This window comes from Macaca fascicularis, chromosome 5, assembly GCF_037993035.2.
Source record: "Macaca fascicularis isolate 582-1 chromosome 5, T2T-MFA8v1.1".
Lineage (NCBI taxonomy): Eukaryota > Metazoa > Chordata > Mammalia > Primates > Cercopithecidae > Macaca > Macaca fascicularis.
This window is the reverse complement of record NC_088379.1, coordinates 58,129,672-58,155,057: the sequence shown is the minus strand read 5'-3', so window position 1 is coordinate 58,155,057 and position 25,386 is coordinate 58,129,672. Positions and strand designations below refer to the sequence as shown.

The window sequence follows — 25,386 nt, the reverse complement described above, 5'->3', positions numbered from 1 at the left end:
AAATGTCAAGGCACTCTTTTCAATTATTAAATAAGAGGAGTAATAGACATTTGTGGCCCACTCCATCTATGAGCCTCATTCCTGATGATGGGGTAGAGTGAGGTTCAGTGAGAAGGTGAAGTGAGGTTCAGGGAGGGGTGAAGCTTAGGGGCTTAAGTGAAGCTCTTTGCATCCATTTCTTAGTAATAAAAATGCTGAGTAATTTACTACTTTTTTTAGGCTGCAACAAAATGCTCCCGTGGAAAATGTCTACGGTAAAATGTCAAGTGTGTAGTTTTAAAGCAGAGGACAATGCTTAGTGCACAGTATTTTTGGCAGTATGACCCCACCATTCTCCAAGTTGCCCAGGCTTAAAACCCTGGCCCTAGGAAACACATTGCCTATGATGTGTTCCCTACAGTTTCACTTTACAGATTAAAAAAAGGGAACCTCCTCCTTAGTGTAATATTCATATATTCTTTCAATGATTTATTCATTTATCCATCAATATCACCTTTCATGAGACAGTGGTAAGCAACAGAGATATAAAATGAATAAAATAGTCCTGCCCTTAACAGTTTGGTTTAGCAAGCATTTATTGAATGTACACCATATACAGTATTAATAACTGCAAAGTGCTAACATATAGATATGTACCTAGATTTTAGGGAAAGCTTTCAAGAATGATGCCAGAGTTGAGTCTTAAGGAATAGCAGGAGTTTGCTTGATGAAGAGAAGGGAGGGGAAGGGCATATCCAGGTCTGAGAAAAATGCCCAGAGTATGTGGGGGAGGCAGGAGCTGAAAAAGTAGGCAGGAACCAGATCATAACAGGCCTGTATGACAAACTAAGGAGTTTGGACTTTATTCTGGAAAGAATGGGGAACTGGAAGATTTTAAGAGGACTGACATGAACAGATGTTTTGCTGTTGTTAGTCTCACCCAAGGATGGACTGGAGATTGGACTGGAAGGAAGCCAGAGCTGAATGCAGACAAACTAGTTAGGAGGCTGTTGCTGTAATCTCAATGAGAAATGATGAGAAGAACGTAATCTATGTCACACGCATCGAGGATGGAGAGCAGAGGACCTATTTAAGAAATATTCTATAAACAGAAATGATAGGACATGACTATTGATTGGACACGTGTGGGTGGAAAGCCAGAGTCTAAGATTCTTCCCAGCTTCCTGTCTAGCTTAGGCAATTATTTGGACAGTGGTACTACTGAGCACGCACGCACACAGTAGAAGCAGCATATTGACTTTTTTCTTTACGGGAGGCAGGGGTAGATGATGAGCTCAATTTTAAATGCTGAATCTGAGACCCGTGGGGAATCCAAGGGGAGAGGTCCATGAGTCAGTTAGCTAACTAGACCTGTGCTTTTTAGCCTCAAGAAATGTACAAGACTATTCTAGAAGCGTGTGTACTGACAACCTCACTGCCAAAGGAACAGGCATATCAATTAGAGAAAGACATTTTTTCATGTTAAAAAAAAAAATTGAAAACACAGGGGTTGAGAGTTAATAACAAAACATTATGTTACTCGCCAAACTGCCACAGCAGAACAATGTATTTCTCTAGCAAGCTAAATGTAGGGTTTGGTGGGTTTCCTCCTGATGACACTTGAAAATAGAGGTGTACCTGGTGTTTAGATCTAGGAATTCCTTTCAGCAGGTTTGAAGAGAAAGAGCTGAGAAATGCGCCCTCCAGTGGCAGTGGAATGAGGGGTGTCTAGTAACCCTTTTTACCACCAAACAAAGCCCTGTAAATAAATGCAATTTACCGGGATCAGAAAGCCACAACGCTGGTACTAGTAAACCGTCAAACCAAGCGAACCCTCCCAGGGGCCAGGAACCCTTACCTGTCACGTCGGCCGAAGGAAAAATTTCACTTTCGACTCAACAAAATAAGACCTCAGATTTGATAGCTTGCAGTAAGTCCCGCTTGGCAACAATTAAACACCCTGCAAGTCGAAACGCGTAGTCTAATCAAATCCTCTCCAGCCTGCAGGGCCGGGCTTCGACCACGTGGGTGGCTGCGGCCAGCAGGATCAATCCGCGAAGGGCGGGAGGAGGCGTGCCCCTGCGGCGGGAGGCGGGGCCTGCGCAGTGGGTGGGGCTTCGGTGGAACCTAGCTACGAGGTTCCTTTCGCCTCCGCTCCCCTTTTGCCTTCAACCTTCGGGCCGCCACGTAATGCCACGTCCCCGCGCATGCGCATCTTGGCCGCTGGTGGCGGCTGTTTCCGGGCTTAGGGGGCTGGAGTGGCCGCCGAGTTGGAGGCGGTGGTGGCAGCAGTAGGAGAGTGTAGAGTGCGGGACTGGGGGCCAGGCCCTGCGGAGGGCGGGGGAAGTTGTCTTCGTTTTTTTTTCCGGAGGGGCCGGTAAACCTGGTGGCTGAACGGCAAGATGAATTTCCTCCGCGGGGTAATGGGGGGTCAGAGTGCCGGACCCCAGCACACAGAAGCCGAGACGGTGAGAGGAGCAGCGGGTCTGGGACTTGGGAAGGGGTCCGGGCAGGGACGGGGACGGAGCACTCGGAGACCCGAAGGTCACCTCCAGCGTCCCACCATGGAGGGGGATCCACATGCCACCTCCCCCTTTGCCCTCCTTCCGCTCCTGAAATCCCAGAGTTATTCACTGACGCCCCCAGCTCCCTCCCCGTTGCTGCGGCTCGGCCGGACTGACGGCAGCCGCGCCCCACAGCTCTGTAGGCCCCGAAGCTCGGGCTAGGAGAGTGGTCCGCAGGTGGTACCGTCCGGGAAGGGACGGTTCCGGGGCCGAGCTGGCCCGAACTGCCTCCCACGCCCCTCGGGGCCGTGGGCCCCTCCCTCCCTCCCTCCTTCCCTTTCGCCTGTGTCTGCACTGGCCGAGAGGAGCCTGAAGTCCTGCTCCCTCCCTTGCAGTCTGAAACTGGGGCGTTGGGGAAGACTGCGAGAAGGTTTAAAACCCAGCTGTTGGTGAGAGCATGTGGCTAAGAATAAAACGATATTCTTTGAAGCACAAGTCCACCTGCTCCTGTCCCATCAACTGGAAGAGCGGTCGTTCTGCCTGGTGTTATTTGTTCAGATCTCGCTTTTCGGGCTCACCCAAATATATATCGTTTGGCAAATGCTACCTTGGACGTAGTAGGGATCTTTCGCGCTCAAACCCCTTTGGGGACACATCCACCGCTTTCTGCCTGAACTCGTAATGACACGATTTGCAGCGTTATTTAAAAAAAAAAAAAAAAGTTAGCCACTGAAAACAGTATTTAATAGTTGCTTAGATTCTAGGTTTAGAATATACTTATTTTGAAGTTTGATTAGTGTTTAATGGAACCGAGGGTGTATGCCTTTTTGAAATAAACTGTTTGAGAAGAATTTTAGATCTACATTAAAGTGACCAAGTATAACACTTTAATGGCCAACTTTGTTAATGGGATCCTGAGGGATAATATAGTAGCTTTCATTTGTCAAGCTATTACCTTGTGCTAGGTACTGTGCTGAGCTCTTTATATTCCACATTCTGCTTTCATCGTTAACTACCCTGCAAGATAGGTGAGAGTATTCTCACTTTAAAAGTCAAAAAATGAGGCTAAGAGAGTTCACCTCTTAGGCCGGACGTGGTGGCTCACGCCTCTAATCTTAGCACTTTGGGAGGCTGAGGCCGGCGGTCACCTGAGGTCAGGAGTTCGAGACCAGCCTGACCAACATGGAGAAACCCCATCTCTACTAAAAATACAAAATTAGCCGGCCGTAGTCGCACATGCCTGTAATCCCAGCTACTCAGGAGGCTGAGGCAGGAGAATCGCTTCAACTCGGGAGGCGGAGGTTGCGCGCCATTGCACTCCAGCCTGGGCAACAAGAGCGAAACTGTCCCCCCCAAAAAAAAGAGAGGTGAAGTAACTTGACCAATGTCATACTGCTAGTAATAGAGCCAGGATTCAACCAAGAGGTACCTTACTTCAAAGCCTACACTTTATTGCTCATGCCTGTATTTCAATACTTTTTGAGAACTTTATATAATATTATTAAAATTAACTGCAGCTAGTTGCAGTGACACAGGCCTATAATCCCAACTAAAGGGATGCTAAGACAGGAGGATCGCTTGAGCCCAGAAGTTTGAGACTAGCCTGGGCAACATGAAAAGACTCCATCTCAAAAAAAAAAAATTAACTGCACAGGTCTGATTAGAATTGTTTAAAGCATAAGGTGAAAGCTGGTATATCTGTTTCTTTCATTTGAAAATCACTCTTCTGTCTCTCACTGTCATACACAACACATGCACACAGTTGGCTTCACTTATCCATTCCCACTTGGTAACAAGGCCTACCCTACTAGAAGATCATGTTCTGTCTGGATTACCATGGTCATGCCATAATCACTGCCACCACTTGTTTATCTGATATTTGTGTTTGTGGCACCAGGTTATGAAATACGGTTTATTACAGCTTGCTTTGTGGAATTAGACCTTGATTTGAATCCTGGCTTTCCCCCCCTGATTGGATTGGATATGTAAGAGATAGCTAATACCCTCTGAGTAAAATGAGGAAAATGCCTGCTCTTCAGGATTTAATGAAGATTAAGTGAAATAAGTAGAAAGAGCCTGCACTCAGTAGATGTATAATGAGGGGTAATTTTTCCTATGTGTGGGTTGAACGAAGAATACCCTTTCCTGTTTTTGTTATTATTGGCCTTGTCACAGTGACTTCTGTAGAAAAGATGGAATGGAATTCAGAATGTATAGGATTTTAAAGCTAGAAAGTCCCAGATAGAGCCTCTTCATTTTATAGGCACAGAGCACTAGAGCAGCTTGCACAGTGTTGAAGAGTTGGAGCTAGAACATTTTGATCTTGCCACTGTGGATGGAACAACATAGTTTTTATATCACTATTTCAAAATGAAGCTTGAGTATCACTTGTGTATGTTGTATGCATATACTGAAAGGGTCCTTTCTTGTGCTTACCTAACTTTGAGTATGTACATTCAAAATTGGAAAAGTAATTTGTCTTCTATTTTTTCTTTTTAATCACCTCCCCAATAAAGTAATTTGCCTTCTGAAAATAATTATTCTGAGGTACAGTATGAATAAAACTTGTTTCACTATTTCATTCCACCAGGAAATACAACAGGTAAAAGGGGTCACGGATTACTAATTTAGAAGTATTTATAGAGCATCAGTGGAGTGTATATACAATATTAGATGTTTTAATTGGTGATTTAGTCTGGCCAGGATATTTGAGTTACTAGAGCTTGGAACCCCTAGCTTCTATATTATTATTTATTATTTTGTAGTTTTTTCCATTTCTGCAAAATTAAACGTTTTTCATTGCGGCTTTCCATCTTTCTTGTTTTTTCTAACATCTTTTTCCAATGGAAGGCTTCTTTTCTTTGTCTGAATTTGACCTGTTATTTAAATTCATCATCAGTGCCTTCCCTAATCTGTACTTTCCCCCACCACATTTCAGATACTTTTTCCTTTCTGAGCTACCTTTACATTTTAACTACAGTGTGCATATATGTTATTCCTTCTAGACTCGTAAAGTGTCTTTAGGGCAGGGTTCATAATGTATTTTAATCTTTGTTTTTCCACAGTAGTAGATACCCAGTAAGTACTTGTGAAATAAATGAATTATAGATTTATTTGAAAGAAATCACAGATCTGTAATTGTAGCAATTTACACATTACTAGGTACTAAAACAATACTTTATAAAGACTAGAAATTGAAGTTCTCAAATGAAGTTCATTGTGTCAAGCTTTTTACTTAAGGGATTTTTCATATTTACTAAATGCTTCGACTGCTTTCCTTTTTTTTTTTTTATTGAATTTACATATCTTTTAAATGTGTGAGAGTTATGTGATCGATTGTATAGTATCTAGCTTTTCATACTCTTAGTTAAGAGTAACTTTGCACTGATATTAAGGTGTTCTTCAGGCAGGGGGCTCACGCCTGTAATCCCAGCACTTTGGGAGGCCAAGGCAAGTGGAGCACTTGAGGTCAGGAGTTTGAGACCAGCCTGGCCAACATAGTGAAACCCTGTTTCTACTAAAAATACAAAAATTAGCTGGGCATGGTGGCACATGCCTGTAATCCCAGCTACTCGGGAGGCTGAGGCAGAATCGAGGCAGAGGTTGGCAGTGAGCAACCACTGGGTGGTTGAGATTGTGCCACTGCATTCCAGCTTGGGTGAGAGAGCGAGACTGTCTCGAAAAGAAAGATGTCCTTCAGAACCTGTCAAGTAGTAAATATTTTATCATAGGATAGTCAATTCTGTAAAGTACTGGATATTTTAAATCCAGAACTTCATCCACATTAAACTTTTTCTGTTTTAGAGTCATGTACTTTTAAATTTTCATTTCTCTTTTTTACTTGACACTGATTTCTGGTGATTGAAGCCTCTTTAGCCTTAACACAGTTTGCTGGGTGCAACTTAACATTATTGTAGTAAAAATTCTATTCGTGCTTTTGTTTTTTAGTTTTCTCTTTTTCCCTAACCACTAGACCACCAGGAACTTCATGGTTTTGAATGCTTACGTGTGCTTAGTTTTATATCTGCCTTCCATCTGGCACCTTTTTTTGGGTGGTGGGGGGACGGAGTCTCACTCTGTCGCCGAGGCTGGAGTGCAGTGACATAATCTCGGCTAACTGCAACCTTCGCCTCCTGGATTCAAGCAATTCTCCTGGCTCAGTCTCCTGAGTAACTGGGACTACAGGCGCACGCCACCACGCCTGGCTAATTTTTTTGTATTTTAGTAGAGACGGGGTTTCACTGTGATGCCCAAGCTGGTCTTGAACTCCTGAGCTCAGGCAGTCTGCCCACCTCGGCCTCTCAAAGTGCTAGAATTACAGGCATGAGCCACTGCGCCCGGCTCCCATCTTGTACCTTTTTTAAAGCTAGTTTCTTAAAAATTCCAAGCAAATGTTAACTACATTTGATGATGAATCATAGAGGCATTTTCTGTTCTCAGGTTGGACCCTGAGACATGGAAGTTGCTAATGTCCATAAAAGTATACAGAATTAGACCATTGTTACGGGGTCTCTCCAGATCGAACTTTCATCAGCTGTCTCAGAAAGCAAGAGAGCTAACAATATAAACACAGCCATCCTTTCTTTTAATAAAAATTGTTATCAAAGAGTGTGGACTTAAATTTAGACATAGTTTTCGTTTAGTCAAGCACATTTTATACCATGTTACTATAAATGTGTAGTCTGAAATTCCTATTTGGGTTGATGTATTCTATATTAATAACCAGGTCAATGTCATGACTGGAATGTGTTTTCTCTCTTGGCCTGTTTTGCAATAACAATGTCGGAGAGAACTGTAATGATGATTTGTGTTTTGGTCACTTATATATCCAAGCACTCTTTTTAAGTAGGGCCTATTGAATACTACAGGCTTTTTGGAAGGTTAATTATGTAGATTATGTAGGGTTGATTTAAAAGCTAGAATCATTTAAATTTTACATGCCCTAGCGTTACCAAGGTGTGCTTCAAAAAATTTGAATAGATGTCCATGAAAAAAACTTTGTCAGCAAAGAAGTGTGTGCAGTGACCTAAAACAAAGCAAAAACCTTTAATATTTATGCAAGGTTTTGTAAGCAGGCACTGTGTTACTGTCTCAGATATTTTTAAAATGTAGATAAAAAGTAAGCTGTGTTTGCCAAATTTATCTGACCACACCTTTTTTTTTCCTCTAGGGAACTTTGTTGTCTATTATTTTGAGAAGCATACTTAGGGAAAAATCGTCCGAGAGGATATATAATTCTGATGCCTTTTGCTTTATTTTCCTTTATTTCATTAAAAACATTACTCTTCAATCTGATTAGAAAAGAATATTATAGGCCGGGCGCGGTGGCTCAAGCCTGTAATCCCAGCACTTTGGGAGGCCGAGACCAGCGGATCACGAGGTCAGGAGATCGAGACCATCCTGGCTAACACAGTGAAACCCCGTCTCTACTAAAAAATACAAAAAACTAGCCAGGCGAGGCGGCGGGCGCCTGTAGTCCCAGCTACTCGGGAGGCTGAGGCAGGAGAATGGCGTGAACCCGGGAGGCGGAGCTTGCAGTGAGCTGAGATCCGGCCACTACACTCCAGCCTGGGTGACAGACCGAGACTCCGTCTCAAAAAAAAAAAAAAAAAAAGAAAAGAATATTATAATTCCTTATATACATTTGTTGATAGCAAATACTGTTCCTCTTTCTTTTTATGTATTTACCTTTTATTACTTATTAATATTACTGCTTTGTACTCTGCTTTTTGTCTGTTATAGGTATATTAAAGTTAGGCTTATTATGTTTATACCTCAGGCAGAAGTGCCATAAACATTTTTTGTGTCAAAAGTTATTCACCATTAATTTGAAAACTTTTTTTTTTTTTTTTTTTTAAGAGACAAGGTCACAATATGTTGCCCAGGCTGGTCTTGAACTCCTAGCCTCAAACAATCCTCCTGTCAGCTTCCCAAAGTGCTGGGATTGCATGAAAACTTCTGTGATGTTAGATTTTGAGATGCTAGCATTTGTGATAGGTTATTTGGTAGACATGTTTCATTATGACCCCTTGCTTAAAAGGATGTCCTTTTGAAGAGCATAGTTCATTTATTGGAGAGAGCATGGAGAATAAATGAAGCAGTATATTACTTGGCTGACTTAAGGTAATTTTAATGGAAATGGATTCATTGGATTTGTCTACAAAGAGACTTCTGTTTAATTTTTTAGAGTTCCCACATCTCTTTATAGATTATAATAATTTAGGTCATATGAAGATAAGATTCACTTTTGCTTTTTTAATAAAGCCTTCTCAGTAACAGAGTTAAATTTAAAACAAATTTCTGGGCCAGGCGTGGTGGCTCACGCCTGTAATCCCAGCACTTCGGTAGGCCAAGGCGGGTGGATCACCTGAGATCAGGAGGTCGAGACCAGCCTGGCCAACATGGTGAAACCCTGTCTCTGCTAAAAATACAAAAATTAGCTGGACATAGTGGTAGGTGCCTGTAATCCCAACTTACTAGGGAGGCTGAGGCAGGAGAATCACTTGAACCCAGGAGGTGGAGGTTACAGTGAGCCAAGATCGCGCCATTGCACTCTAGCCTGGGCAGTAGAGTGAGACGCCATCTCAAAAAAATTTGACTCTTTTTGTAATCTAAAACAGTAATATTTTAATTTCATTTAAAACATAAGTGAATTGACTATTAGCATGAATTATTTGTCTTATAGTAAATAGTCATAGTTGGGGACATTCTATTTTAGGAAGGTACAACTATGTTTTAAACTTCATCAAGGTAAGATATCATAAAATTAAATCAATATTAGGTGCTTGACAAATATTTGTTGGATAAATGATTGGTTAGAGTTAGCATTTTAATTGCCATTCCTATTTATTTTTTCCTGTCAGTTAAGTAGTTACTGAATACTTATAAAAAGAATTGTGAAAAAATACTGCAAGCTGTATTACGCTAGTATCCTTTAATTTTTTGCTTTTATATTAAATTTTTATAAATTATTAACATACATTAGTATTGTTTCATAAGTAAATGTGTTTATTTATGAAAATAAACATTTCTCTAAACAATACTTTTTCCCCTTAACTTTAAAGTTTTAGAAGGTTACATGCGCAGGTTATTATATGGGTAAATTGCCTGTTGCTAAGGTTTGATGTATAACCATCACCCAGGTAGTGAGGATGGTACCTGATGGGTAGTTTCTTAACTCTCACCCCCTCTCCCACCTTCTCCCCGTTGTTGTCCCCAGTGTTGACTGCTCCCTTCTTTAGGTCCATGCTTACTCATTGTTTAGCTCCCACTTGTAAGTGAGGAAATGCAGTATTTGGTTTTCTGTTCCTGCATTAATTTGCTTAGGATAATGCTGCATCTATGTTGCTGCAAACGGCATGATTTTGTTCTTTTTTATGGTGACATAGTATTCCATAGTATATATGTACTACATTTTGTTTATCCAGTCCACTATTGATGGACATCTAGGTTGACTCCACATCTTTGCAGTTGTGTATAGTGCTCCAGTGAACATGCAAGTGCATATGGCTTTTTGACAGAATGATTCATTTTTCTTTATTTTCCTTTATTTCATTAAAAACATTATAATTGAAATGACTGTTAGCATGAATTATTTTAGTCTTACAATAAATAGTCGTAGTTACTGGACACAATGACTCAAGCCTGTGATCCCAGCATTTTGGCAGGCCGAGGTGGGCAGATCACAAGGTCAGGAGATCGAGACCATCCTGGCCAACATGTTGAAATCCCGTCTCTACTAAAAATACAAAAATTAGCTGGGCATGGTGGCGCCTGTGCCTGTAATCCCAGCTACTCAGGAAGCTGAGGCAGGAGAATTGCTTGGACCAGGGAATTGGAGGTTGCAGTGAGCCAAGATCGTGCCACTGCACTCCAGCCTAGCAACAGAGCGAGACTTCATCTAAAAAAAAAAATAGTCATGGTTGGGGGAGTTCTGTTTTAGGAAGGTGCAGGGATGTTTTAAGCTTCATGAAGGTAAGGTTATATCATAAAATTTATATCATAAAATTAGGGCCGGGCCCAGTGGCTCACGCCTATAATCCCAGCACTTTGGGAGGCCAACGCGGGCGGATTACAAGGTCAGGAGTTCGAGACCAGCCTGGCCAATATGGTGAAACCCCGTCTCTACTAAAAATACAAAAATTAGCCAGGCCTGGTGGTGGGTGCCTGTAGTCCCAGCTACTCGGGAGGCTGAGGCAGGAGAATAGCTTAAACCCAGGAGGCGGAGGTTGCAGTGAGCCGAGATCCCGCCACTGCACTCCAGCCTGGGCGACAGAGTGAGACACTGCCTCAAAAAAGAATAATTTAAAAAAATAAAATTAAGTCTGTATTAGCTGCATGACAGATATTCAGTGAAAAAATGCAGTAGTGGGACTACTGGGTCAAATGGTAGTTCTGTTTTAAGTTCTTTGAGAAATCTCCCAACTGCTCTCTACAGTGACTTAACTAAAATTACATTCCCACTAACAGTATATAGCATTCCCTTTTCTCTACAACCTTTCCAACATCTGTTCTTTTTTTTTTTTTTTTTGTCTTTTTAATAATAGTCATTCTGACTGGTGGGAGATGGTATCTCATTGTGGTTTTGACTTGCATTTCTCAGATGATTAGTGATGTGGAACATTTTCCCATATATTTCTTGCCTACATATATGTCTGCTTTGGAGAAGAGAAGTGTCTGTTCATGTCCTTTGCCTATTTTTCAATGGAGTTTTTGGTTTTTGCATGTTGAATTAAGTTCCTTACAGATTCTGAATATTAGACCTTTGTCGGATGCATGGTTTGTAGATGTTTTCTCCCAGACTATAAGTTGTCTGTTTACTCTGTTGATAGTTTCTTTTGCTGTGCAGACGCTCTTTAGTATAATTAGGTCCCACTTGTCAATTTTTGTTTTTGTTGCGATTGCTTTTGGGCATTTAGTCATAAATTCGTTGCTAAGGCCAATGTCCAGAATGATATCTCCTAGGTTTTGTAGGATTTTTTTTCTTTTTTTTTTTTTGGGTAGGAGTCTCGCCCTGTCACCCAGGCTGGAGTGACTGCAATGGTGCGATCTTGGCTCACTGCATCCTCCGCCTCCCGGATTCAAGCGATTCTCCTGCCTCAGCCTCCCAAGTAGCTGGGACTACAGATGCACACCACTACACCCAGCTTTTGTATTTTTAGTAGAGACAGGGTTTCACCGTGTTGGTCAGGATGGTCTCAATCTCCTGACCTCGTGATCCTCCCACCTTGACCTCCCAAAGTGTTGGGATTACAGGCATGAGCCACCATGCCCAGCCTCTTCTCGGCTTTTTATAGTTTTACGTCTTATATTTATGTCTCTAATCCACCTTGAGTTAATTTTTGTATATGGTAAAATGTAGGGGCCCAGTTTCATTCTTCTGCATAAGGCTATCCAGTTATCCTAGCACCATTTATCGGATAGGTAGTTCTTTCTCCAATGCTTGTTATTGTCAGTTTTGTCAAAGATCAGATGGTTATAGCTGTGTGGCTTTAGTTTTGGGTTCTCTATCCTGTTCCATTGCTTCATGTCTGTAATAGCTGTTTTGGTTAGTATAGCCTTGTAGTATAGTTTGAAGTGGAGTAGTGTGATTTTTCCAGCTTTGTTATTTTTACTTAGGATTGCTTTGACTGTTCAGGCTCTTTTGGTTCCATATGAATTTTAGAATAGTTTGTTCTAATTCTGTGAAAAATTACATTGGTAGTTTGATAGGAATAGCGTTGAATCTGTAGATGCTTTGGACAGTATGGCTTTGTTTGTTTGTTTGTTTTTGAATCGGAGCCTTGCTCTGTTGCCTAGGCTGGAGTGCGGTGGCGTGATCTCAGCTCACTGCAACCTCTGCTTCCCGGGTTCAAGTGATTCTCCTGCCTCAGCCTCCCAAATAACTGGGATTACTGGCGCCCACCACCGCGCCCAGCTAATTTTTGTATTTGTTTTGTTTTGTTTTTTTGAGACGGAGTCTCGCTCTGTGGCCCAGGCTGGAGTGCAGTGGCCGGATCTCAGCTCTCTGCAAGCTCCACCTCCCGGGTTCACGCCATTCTCCTGCCTCAGCCTCCAGAGTAGCTGGGACTACAGGCGCCTGCCACCACGCCTGGCTAATTTTTTGTATTTTTTAGTAGAGACGGGGTTTCACCGTGTTAGCCAGGATGGTCTCGATCTCCTCGCCTGGTGATTTGCCTGCCTCGGCCTCCCAAAGTGCTGGGATTACAGGCATGAGCCACCGCGCCCGGCCTGTATTTTTAGTAGAAACGAGGTTTCACCATGTTGGCCAGGCTGGTTTCAAACCCCTTACCTCAAGTGATCCCCCCGCCTCGGCCTCCCAAAAGTGCTGGGATTACAGACATGAGCCACCGTGCCCGGCCCCATTTTAACAATATTGATTCTTTGATCCATGAGCATGCGATGTTTTTCCAGTGGTTTGTTATCACCTATTATTTCTGTCAGCAATGTTTTATAGTTCTCTTTGTAGAGACCTCCTTGGTTAGATGTATTCCAAGGTTTTGGTGTGTGTGTCTGTGTGTCTGTCTAGGGTAAATGGGATTGTATTCTTGATTTGGCTCTCAGCTTGAACATTATTGATGTATAGAAATGCTACTGATTTTTGTTCATTGATTTTGTATCCTGAAACATTACTGAAGTCGTTTATCAGCTCTAGGTGCCTTTTAGTGGAATCTATTGGGGTTTCTAGGTTTAGAATCGTATTATTAGCAAAGAGATAATTTGTCATTTTTTCCTCTTCGGATGCCTTTTCTTTCTCTTGCCTGATTGCTCTGACTAGGACTTCCTCCTTTAAATTTTAAGTGTACTTTCACCATCCTAGTTCTGTGCTGTCTTCTTTTTAATCTTTTGATAGTTTTTCTTTTTTTTGGAAACAGGGTCTCACTCTGTTGAACAGGCTGGAGTGCAGTGGTGTGAGTCACGGCTCACTTCAGCCTCAACCTCCTATACTCAAGCAACCTTCCCACCTCAGCCTCCTAAGTAGCTGGGACTACAGGTACAAGGCACCACGCTTGGCTGATTAATTTTCTTGTAGAGACAGGGTCTTGCTATGTTGCCCAGGCTGGTCTTGAATTCCTGGACTCAAGTGATCCTCTCAAAGTGCTGGGATTGCAGCCATGAGCCCTTGTACCCAGCCAGTAGTTTTTCATTTTCACATTCCTCATCTCAATTTTTTCTTTCCTAGTGACTCCTATTTCCATTGTGTCTCTTTTGGCCGTTTTTGTGTAGCAATGAATATAAATAAATAGCCCTAATGGCTAGCAGAAAATGTTTTTTTTTAATTGACTATAATTCTGATTATGCCCAATTTACCAGTTGTTAAATGGATTATATGTCCTTTTCATGTTTCACTTGGTAAGTGCAATTGTGAACATCATGTAGCAGTTATCATTTTTTGATTTTACAAAATGGCAGACAAAATGAGTAAAGTTTAATTTCTCTTTACTCCTGTCTCCAATTTCAGTTCTCTTTCCAGAGATAACCACTATTACTAGTTTGGCGTAAATCCTTCCAGACCTTTATATGTAATCATGCTTCTGTGTAATATAGAATTATATATTTGTATTAGCATATTTATTATATTTTACATAAATGGTATACTGTTTATTGTGTTCTACAGCTTACCTTTTTGGTTTTTTTAGAGACGAAATCTCACTCTGTTGCCAGGCTGGCGCGACTTCAGCTCACTGCAACCGCCTTCTCCTGGTTCAGGCAATTCTCTGCCTTGGCCTCCCGAGTAGCTGGGATTACAGGCCCAGCTAATTCTTGTATTTTTAGTAGAGATGGAATTTCACCATGTTGGCCCGGCTGGTCTCGAACTCCTGACCTCATGTGATCCACCCACCTCAGCCTACCAAAGTGCTGGGACTACAGGCGTGGGCCACTGCGCCTGGCCAGCTTACCTTTTTCATTGATGTGTTTGGAGATCTTTCCATGTTAAAGCATACAGAGGTACTTTAAAATATCAGATTTTCAGTTACTTTTGTTAATTATACTATAGTCTCTTCTAATAGACTGTAAAGGCTTCTTGATAATAGAATCCATGTCTTAATCATTATTATGTTTCTCAGAGCACCTAATACCTAGTTAGCATAATATAAATTAGTCAAACTTCTGTCTCTTTTTTCTATTGTCATTCCTTTCTGGTCCTTCTAAATAAAACAGTGGGCTAAATTGTACTCAAATATGCTTCTTTTTCCACTTTTTTTGGTTAATATATAGTATTCTGTTGTTTAACACAAGGGTCACAAATTGGGGAGTCCAGTTGGGGAGCTTCAATGTGGTCAGGTCATAGAGAAGGCAGAGGTTTAGGATGATACTCGAGCCTGCATATCCTGATTTGAGGATGTGGCTAGTGCTCAAATCCGGCCAGTTGTTGCTACATGAAATATTGGCCAAGAAAACCAATATAATGTAGTGGGAAAGCACTCAGCCTACTTCGCTGAATGCTATCCCACTGCTTACTTTATAAATGTGGACAAGGTACTTAATCACTGTGCCTCTGTTTCCTCATCTCTAAAATATAAATAGTAATAGTGCCTGTCTTTTTTTGTGAAGATTAAATGAATTTCAAAATGTAAAAAAAAATTAGGACAGAGTTAGCACATAGTAATTGGCATAGATACCACATTTTACCAACTTTGAGATGCACATTAGCATTTAAACCTCTTTGAAATCAGGATACGTCTTGTAATTATAATTGGGGGTATGTCTTTTTTCTTCGTGATTCATTAAAAAGATGGGGTCTTAAAATTGATGGCTTCTTCAGTTGTACAAAAGAAGAGTGTTAGCTACCATTAGCTGTCAGACTGATGTTTTTCAAGAAAAGATATAAATTTGAGGCCGAGCTCTGTGTTGCATGAGTGTAGTCCCAGCTACTTGTTAGGCTGAGGTGGGAAAATTGCTTAAGCCCAGGAGTTCAAGGATGCAGTGAGCTATGAATAGTGCCACTGCACTCCAGCCTGTACAGCAGAGCAAGAAGATCCTGACTCTAAAAAAAAAACAGTAAAGAAAACATAGAAATCTGGATTTTTAAATGCTGGCTGAATATTTTAAATGCTGTATGAATCAAATAGATTTTTCAAATAATATAGTAAATATAATACACTATTATTATTATTGTTATTTTGAGTCGGAATCTTGCTTTATCGCCGAGGCTGGAGTGCAGTGGCATGATCTCACTGCAACCTCCGCCTCCCAGGTTCAAGCAATTCTCCTGCCTCAGCCTCCTGAGTAGCTGGGATCGCGGGCATGTGCCACCATACCCAGCTAATTTTTAATTTTTGTACTTTTAGTAGAGACAGAGTTTCACCATGTTGGCCAAGCTGGTCTCAAACTCCTGACCTCGTGATCTGCCTGCCTCGGCCTCCCAGAGTGCTGGGATTACAGGCATGAGTCATTGTGCCCAGCTAATGCACTATTTTGTTTTTAATTCTATAAAATTAAGTTAGGGGCCGGGCACAGTAAATCATGCCCAGCACTTTAGGAGGCCAAGGCCAGTGGATCACCCGAGGTCAGGAGTACAAGACCAGCCTGGCCAACATGGTAAAACCCTGTCTCTACTAATAATATAAAAATTAGCTGGGCGTGGTGGCACCTGCACGTAAGCCCAGCTACTTGGGAGGCTGAGGCAGGAGGATTGTTGGAATCTAGGAGGCGGAAGTTGCAGTGAGCCAAGATGGCTCCACTGCACTCCAGCCTGGACGACAGAGTGAGACTTCATCTCAAAAAAGAAAAAAAAAAAGAAAATTAAGTTTTTTTGTTTGTTTGTTTTGAGACAGGGTCTCAGTCTGTCTTGCAGGTTGGAGTGCAGTGGCATAAACATGGGTTACAGTGGCCTCAACCTCCTGGCTTTAAGTGATCCTCCCATGTCAGCCTCCTGAGTAGCTATGACCACAGGCGTACAACACAATGCTTGGCTGATTTTTTCAACATTTTTATGGAGATAGAGGTCTCACCATGTTGCCCAGGCTGTTCTTGAACTCCTGGGCTCAAGCAGTCTTGCTGACTTAGCTCCCCAAAGTGTTGGGATGGTAGGTGAGAGCTGCTGTGCTGGGCCAATTTTTTTTTTTTTTTTTTAATCCTTTAAGTTCTGTCGGACCTGACTGGCCAAGTGTTGTTTTGTTTTTGTTTTTGTTTTATTTTTTGTTTTTTTTTTTTGAAGTCTTGCCCTATTGCCCAGGCTAGTGTGCAATGGCGAAAACCGGGCTCACAGCAATCTCTACCTTCCAGGTTCAAGCAATTCTCCTGCCTCAGCCTCCCAAGTAGCTGGCATTACAGGTACCCACCACCATGCCCAGCTAATTTTTTGTATCTTTAGTAGAGACAGGGTTTCACCAGGTTCGCCAGGCTGGTCTCGAACTCCTGACCTCGTAATCCGCCCGCCTCGACCTCCCAAAGTGCTGAGATTACAGGCGTGAGCCACTGCGCCCGGCCAAGTTTTTTTAAAGTGTTGTAAATTTTGAGCTTTAAGTAATCTTAGATTTATTTTACTTTATCTTTCCATTTTGCAGATAATGAATTTTACTTGAAAAGATTATATTTAAGGGACAGTCCATCCTCATTATTTGTCAGTTTCTTATTTGCAAATTCACCTACTCACTAAAATAATTTGTATCGCACAAATCAGTACTTGGAGCACTTTATGGTTGTTTGTAGATGGTACGGAGCAGTGAAAAATTTGATTCTCCCAACATAAACATCTCCAACTAAGGTCAAAGAAGGTGATGCTTTGCCTTCTTGTTTCAGTTCTCATACTGCAAATGTGTCCTTTCATGGTCTGTTTAGTGTTACGCTTTTTGCATTTTTGTATTTTTTCTTTTTTTTTTGAGACAGAATCTGACCCTGTCACCCAGGGTGGAGTGCAGTGGAGTGATCTCGGCTCACTGCAACCTCTTCCTCCGCCTCCGAAGTTTAAGTGATTCTTCTGCCTCAGCCTCCTGAGTAGCTGGGTTTACAGTTGTGCTGCACCACACTTGGCTAATTTTTGTATTTTTAGTAGAGATGGAATTTCACCACGTTGGCCAGGCTGGTCTCAAACTCCTGACCTCAAGTGATCCACCCACCTCAGCTTCCCAAAGTGCTGGGATTACAGGTGTGAGCCACCACGCCCAGCCTCATCTTTGATTTGTTTTGTTTGGGATTTCCCTATTAAAAATAGACCCCGTGTAGTGTTGTCTAGTGTTCCTAAGCACAAGAAGACTGTGATGTTTCTTACAGAGATGATATGTATATTAGGTAAGCATCACTGAGGCCTGAGTTATAGTGCTGTTGGCCATGAGATCAATATTAATGGTCAAGGATGTGTATTAAATAAGATGTCTTTGGCCACATGAAGTAGCTCACACCTGTAATCCTAGCACTTTGGGAGACTGAGGCAAGAGAACCACTTGAGCTCACTAGTTCAAGATCAGCCTGGGCAACATAGTGACACCTCATCTCTAAAAAAATTTTTTAAAAGGTGTCTTTAAGCAGAAATACACATAAAAGGTTTTATATTGATCACTTGATGAAAATGTGATCAGAGGCTTGCAGCAAACTAACCCTGTATTTTCTCCAGGAGCAATGGGTTTTGTTTTTAGAGACAGGGTCTCACTCTGTTTCCCAGTCTGGAGTTCAGTGGCACGACTATCTATGGCTCACTGCAGTCTCAAATTGCTGGGCTCAAGCGATCCTCCTGCCTCAGCCTCCTGAGTAGCTAGGACTACAGGCACTCGCCACCATGCCTGATTAATTTTTAAATTTCTTATAAAGACAGGATCTAGCTGTGTTGCCCAGGCTGATCACAAATTCCTGGCCTCAAGCAATCCTCCTCTTCAGCCTCCAAAAGCTCTGAGATTACAGATGTGAGCTACTGCACGTGGCCTAGGAGCAGTGGTTTAGTATTCACTAATTCAGTGTTCATGGTAACTTTATAAAACATAGCTACTGCAAATAGCAACAAACACTTGTATTTTAAAGCAGATGAATAGTAAGTCCATCAGGTGGTATTTTAGAGTAGGTAATAAAAGCAAGATCTATTATGGAAATTTCTTTAATTTTTTTCTCTTTATTGAAGCAAATAGGGAAATATGCTTGTTCTAAATAATCCAAATCAGTATATAGTCTAAAATTGCCTCTTTCTTCCTTCACAATCTTACTTCACATCACTGGAATTAATCTCTTTGGTGTACATCCTTCCAGAGTGTTGTCTTTTTTATTTACCAACATATATATTTACACAAATGAGTTTCTTTTTAAAAATCTGTAACTGTGATAGTTCTTGGTAGCTCAGTGTTGGGGCTAAATTCTGAGAAATGCATCATTAGGCCGTTTTGTTGTGCAAACGTCCTAGAGTGTACTTAAAGCAAACCTGGATATTATAGCCTACTACTCACCTAAGCTGTATGGTGTAGCCTATTGCTTCTGGGCCATAAACCTGTATAGCACGTTACTGTAATGAATACCGTAGGCAATTATAACGTAATAGTAAATATTTGTGTATGTATGCATCTAAACATAGAAAAGGTACAGTAAAAATGTGGCATAAAAGATAGTAAATAGTATGCCTGTATAGGTCACTTAATCATGAATAGAGCTTGTAGGACCGGAAGTTGCTCTGGATGTCAGGTGAGTGGTGAATGAATGTGAAGACCAAGGACATTATATAAAGTACACTTTATAAACACTATACACTTACGGCTACACTAAATTCATTAAAAAAAAAAATTTCTTAATCTTATTTTGCCATCTTCCTCTCCCTTCCCCTTGCTATAGTTTGAGTTGTTAAAGGCGCCTAATCGCCAGCAGCTTCAAGTTCTAGGCCAGGAGATGGAGAAAGAGGAATGAAGAACAAATAGCTTCCTTTAGGGACATGAACTTAAAGATACTCACAACTCATTGACCAGAATGTATTCCAGTTTCTGTCCATGCCTAGCTGCAAGGAAGTCCTGAAAATAGTGTGTAGGTGGACAGCCATGTGCCCAGCTAAAGCACAGAGACATGTAATAACTGAAAGATAGAAGGATAGAATGGACAATGTGGCACAATTGTACTGCACTGAGTTGGTTTTTCAAGTAGGAAATAAATGGAATAATAGTTTTGAGATCTACAGTTTCTGAATAGAAACTAAGCATATTTGTGAACAGAATTTTTGTTTGGTAAATATCAACAGAAAAATACAGACTTGTGTATAGACTAAAACATGACTAGGTCTTTGTAGGGTTTGGAACATAAGTAATATGTTTTCCTTTCATTTGGCTTCAGTTGTCTGTGAAGAGTAGCAAACATACCACTTTCTTATAGAGAGATCACTTTTTCAGAAACTTCAACCATCTGGAATATTGTTGAGAGGTAATAAGGCCTCAAGGTAGCAAAAGTATAAGTTGCATATCCGTGTTCTCAATCTTGATTTCAAGCTTGAGTAATTTTGGGGTATAGATGTATTACTATTGAACTTAATTAGTACCTTGCTTAGTAGCAAATTTAAATCTGCAATATTTGAATGGTCCATTAGAGGCATAAGTGATGGAAATGATAGCCAAAAGCCTGATAGGATAAAATAGTAATACAAGGAAGAATAATACAAAGAAATCATAAGCTTGATAATAATAAAATTTGCTAACATTTATTGAAGATTCATAGGTGCCAGGTATTATATAAAGCCTTTTATATGTATTCTTTCATTTAATATCTAAGACATCCTCTATATCATATAGAGGAGGATTTAGGTTTATATGCTAAGAAAGCTCATAATTATATTCTTCTTAATGAAGACAGAGAAGCATGTAACTAATTTCAGATTACCATCAGAAATCACAAATGAAAAGACCATTTTGGTGCTTGACAGAGGTATCTGAAAGAGCTCAGTCTAATGGTGCTAGGTAAATAAGTTGTTCTTTTAAAAATTATTGCTATATTTTAACACAGGGTCTTGCTGTGTCATCCAGGCTGAAGTACAGTGATGCATCCATAACCACAGCTCACTGTAGCCTCAAACTTCTGGGCTCAAGCAGTCCTCCCACTTCAGCCTCTGGAGTAGCTAGGACTACAAACTACAAACCACCACACCCACTTAATTGTTAAATTTTCTGTAGAGATGGGATCTCACTATGTTGCCCGGGCTGGGCTTGAGTTCCTAGCTTCAAGCAGTCCTCCCGCTTCAGTATCCCAAAGTGTTGAGATTACAGATGTAAGCCGCCATGCCCAGCCATAAGTTGTTCTTATATTCACCTTTGACTCTTAAAGGTTTGGAATATGGTTGACTGATTTGGGTTTAGTTATTTTAAGTCACTAGTAGGAAAGTTCTCATTAAAATCCCCAATTGAGATTTACTTTACTTAACATTAAAACTCAACATATTTTATTTAAGAATAAAAGTGATTCATCCATGTATTTTTTAAAACCACACCAAATTTAAAAGATAAAAAGTATGTTTATGTTCTCAAAAATAGTCTTGATACATATTTACCCCAACTCAGGAATGATGAATTTCATTTTTATGTGTAAAAACAATACACTTTAAAATAGTTATTAATTTTAATATTTTTAAGGTATATTTTGCAACTACCAAAAAAATTAGTGATTTGCTTATTAATCAGAGCCCATTGAAGCAGATAAGGAAATTCATTAGGAAAACTTTTTTTATTTAGCAGTTTAAATCTTGGATATTCTTATTTTTTTTCACATTGTTTTAAATCAGTCATCATTGCCAGAGATACTAGGCATTTAAAAGTATTTTAAAAGGGAAAGTTTTTATGTTTTAGAAGGTCTCTCCTAGTGTATTTTAATAGAACCTATATGTGTATATGAGTGTTCGAATATATATAAATTAAACATTATCGTTTTGATTCATAGATATATCAAGTGACTGGCCCCACAGTGTCTCATACCTGTAATCCCAGCACTTTGGGAGACTGGGTAAGGAGGATGGCTTGAGGCCAGCAGTTCAAGACCAGCCTGGGCAGCATAGCGAGACCCCCTATCTCTACAAAACAAAAAATTAGCTGGGCACAGTGGCTTGTGCCTATAGTTCCAGCTACTCTGGAGGCTGAGGTGGGAGGATGGCTTGAAGCCAGGAGTTTGAGTTTACAGTGAGGCACAGTCATGTCACTGTACTCCAGCCTGGGTGACAGAGTTAGATGCTGCCTCTAAAAAATAAAATATATAAAGCTTAAAAACTCAAATAGAGATCAGGCACAGTGGCTCACGCCTGTAATCCTAGCACTTTGGGAGGCCAGAGTTGGTGGATCACTTGAGGCCAGGAGTTCAAGACCAGCCTGGACAACAAGGTGAAACTCTATCTCTACTAAAAATACAAAACTAGCCCGGCGTGGTGGCACACACCTCTAATCCCAGCTGCTTTGGAGGCTGAGGCCGAGAATCACTTGAACCCAGGAGGCAGAGGTTGCAGTGAGCCAAGATCGCACCACTGCACTCCAGCCTGGGCGACAGAGCAAAATCCTATGTCCAAAGATAAAAAAAAATAAAACCCTCAAATAGACCAGTTTTCTTACTCTGAATAAAATGTGCTGATTTCTACATTTAAAAATGTACAAACAATTATAAAATTATTTTCTCCTCCTTTCTCATACTGTCTCATGAACTACTAATCATGTAATTCACTGCTTATTGCTTAATTCTTTTTTTTTTTTTTTTTGAGGTGATTATCATTATTATTGTTATTTGAGATAGGGTCTCTCTGTGTCACCCAGGCTGGAGTGCAGTGACACAGTCATTGCAAGGCTCATTGCAGCCTTGAACTCCTGGGCTCAAGCAATCCTCCCACCTTAGTCTCCCAAGTACCTGGGACTATACGCACACACTACCATGCCCAGATAATTATTTATTTGGTAGAGATGGGGGTCTCACTATGTGACCTGGCTGGTCTTGAACTGCTGGCCTCAAGCAATCTTCACACCTCAGCTTCCCAAAGTGCTGGGATTACAGGCATGAGCCACTATGCCCAGCCACCCTCCAGTATTTCTTTCTTTTTTTTTTTTTTTTTTAAACAGGCTGGAATACAGTGGTGCTATTTTGGCTCACTGCAACCTCCACCTCCCAGGCTCAAGCAATTCTTGTGCCTCAGCCTCCTGAATAGCTGAGACTACAGGCGTGCACCACCATGCCTGGCTAGTTTTTAGTAGTTTTAGTAGACGGGGTTTTGCCACATTGCCTAGGCTGGTCTTGAACTCTTGAGCTCAGGCAATCCACCCCTCTCAGCCTCCCAAAGTGCTGGGATTACAGGTGTGAGCCACCGCACCCAGCCATCCTCCAGTATTTCTAAAGCTAAGTTTCTCTACCAGTATCGAACAGCTTTTATATTTCTGCATTTAGCAAGTAATGATTGAAGAGCATCCAGACATGGACATTTATATTTTGAGGCAAGTACCTCTATACACCAACCAAAGGTAAGATTGAGGCTAGATTCAAGCCCTGCATGGTACTGGGACTAAGAACCTCAAGGTAGATAAGAATCCCAGATCTAGAACCAGTACTTGAGGTTTAAGACTGAGAAGAAGCAGAAAATGCCTGAGGAAAAAAAAAAAATTCCCATTCATAGTATCAACTATAAGCTACCTTAAAAAAACAAGCAAGCCGGGCGCGGTGGCTCACGCCTGTAATCCCAGCACTTTGGGAGGCCGAGGCGGGCGGATCACAAGGTCAGGAGATCGAGACCACGGTGAAACCCCGTTTCTACTAAAAATACAAAAAATTAGCCGGGCGCGGTGGCGGGCACCTGTAGTCCCAGCTACTCAGGAGGCTGAGGCAGGAGAATGGCGTGAACCCGGGAGGTGGAGCTTGCAGTGAGCCGAGATTGCGCCATTGCACTCCAGCCTGGGCGACAGAGCGAGACTCTGTCTCAAAAAAAAAAAAAAAAAAAAAAAACAAGCAAAAGATGTACAAGACCTAAGTAAAGGCAATTGCATTCTTGCTTTGGAAAACTATTTTGACCCAAGACATTCTTTGAGCTGAGAGTAATGAGGTTCAAGTTTTTAAGAGATAACTAAGTAGTTTTTCTAAGTGGTTAAAAAAATATATGTGTGTGTGTATATATAGTATATATATGTGTATATATGTGTGTGTCTCTGTGTATATGTGTGTGTATATATATATGTGTATATATATGTGTGTATATATAGAGAGAGAGTAAGAAAAGTGTCAACCAGTTATTTAAGAAAGAGAAAATTATATCATTTCCAGGAATTATTTTTAAATGTGAACAGTTAGAATGAATAAAGCTATATGAAGAAATGCAAATCAGCAGTTGTAAAGACTCTTAGAAATCCTGCAGTGCACAAACCGAGTTAATTTCATATAACCTTGTATTTCCCACTTGTTCTGTGATCGTAGGGAATCTATTAATATCTTCTGGGACACTAGAAATCTGCAAAACATATTTTGGGAAACGCTATATGTATTTGAACACCATTAATTCAGATATGTAGGGTGCAAACATTTGCATTGCCAAAATCTTAATATACAGAATCTTTAAAGAATGTAATAAACTTATACTTTCCTTTTTTTTTTTTTTTTTTAAATGGAGAAACAAGGTCTCACTCTGTTGCTCAGGCTGGAGTGCAGTAGCGTGATCATAGCTCACTGCAGTCTCTAACTTCTGAGTTCAAGTGATCCACCTGCCTTAGCCTGCTAAGTAGCTAGGACTGCAGGCTCACACCGTCATACCCAGCTAATTTCATTTTTTGTAGAGACATGGTCTCACTATGTTGCCCAGACTGGTCTCAAACTCCTGGCCTAAAGTACATTCTTCAATAAGTTAAAATACTTGCTGTTTTATGATAGTCTTGAAAAAAAAAGAAAAGTTAAAATACTAATTGGTTGAGCTAGAAAGGACCCAAGTGTTTTTTAAACTATGTTCTTTTTTTTTTTTTTTTTTTTTTTTGAGACGGAGTCTTGCACTGTCGCCCAGGCTGGAGTGCAGTGGAGTGATCTTGGCTCACTGCAAGCTCCACCTCCCGGGTTCAGCCCATTCTCCTGCCTCAGCCTCTCAAGTAGCTGGGACTACAGGCACCTGCCACCATGCCCAGATAATTTTTTTTGTATTTTTAATAGAGATGGGGTTTCACCATGTTAGCCAGGATGGTCTCGATCTCCTGACCTCGTGATCTGCCCACCTCGGCCTCCCAAAGTGCTAGGATTACAGGCGTGAGCCACCACGCCTGGCCTAAACTATGTAAGAACATAGTATCAGATGTTTTCCAAATATTTTCACCCAGTCTGTGGTTTACCTTTTCAGTCTTTTCATACTGTCTTTTGAACAGCAGAAGCGGGGCTGGGTGCGGTGGCTCACATCTGTAATCCCAGCACTTTGGGAGGCCAATGTGGAAGAATCGCTTGAGACTAGGAGTTCAAGAGAAGACTGAGCAACATAGTTAGACCCTGTCTCTAAAAATTACAAGAAGATTAGCCAGGTGTGGTTGTGGTTGTGTGCCTGTGGGCCTAGCTACTCGAGAGGCTGAGGTGGGAGGATTGCTTGAGCACAGGAGGTTGAGGCTACGGTGAGCTGTGATTGCACCACTGTACTCCAACCTGGGAGATAGAACAAGAATCCATCTCAAAAAAAAAAAAAGCAAAAGTGATGAAATCTAATTTATTACATTTTTCTTTATTTATTTATTTATTTTTGAGACAGAGTCTCATTCTGTCACCAGGCTGGAGTGCAGTGGTGTGATCTCAGCTCACTGCAACCTCCGCCTCCCAGGTTCAAGCGATTCTCCTGCCTCAGCTTCCCGAGTAGCTGGGACTACAGGCACGCACTACCTCACCCAGCTAATTTTTGTATTTTTAGTAGAGACAGGGTTTCACCATGTTGGCCAGGATGGCCTCGATCTCTTGACTTTGTGATCTGCCCGCCTTGGCCTCCCAAAGTGCTGAGATTACAGGTGTGAACCACTGTGCCCATTCTACA

General features: G+C 41.2%; 2 protein-coding genes across 6 annotated transcripts in view; one reads left to right on the top strand and one right to left on the bottom strand.

The window, feature by feature from the left end:
* G3BP2 (G3BP stress granule assembly factor 2) overlaps window positions 1-1,966 on the bottom strand; it is an 85,219-nt gene extending 83,253 nt beyond the window's left edge. For both annotated transcript variants that reach the window (XM_074039861.1, XM_074039864.1), the window contains exon 1: window positions 1,838-1,966. The gene's annotated coding sequence lies outside the window, so the exon portion shown is untranslated. The remainder of the gene's footprint in view (window positions 1-1,837) is intronic.
* Window positions 1,967-2,192: 226 nt separating this feature from the next.
* Window positions 2,193-25,386, top strand: part of USO1 (USO1 vesicle transport factor) — a 91,252-nt gene continuing 68,058 nt past the window's right edge. For all 4 annotated transcript variants that reach the window (XM_074039859.1, XM_074039858.1, XM_005555040.4 and 1 more), the window contains exon 1: window positions 2,193-2,447. Coding sequence is in view for 2 of the 4 variants with exons in the window: in XM_005555040.4 (XP_005555097.1) it covers window positions 2,382-2,447 (66 nt within the window). In the remaining 2 variants the exon portion in view is untranslated. The remainder of the gene's footprint in view (window positions 2,448-25,386) is intronic.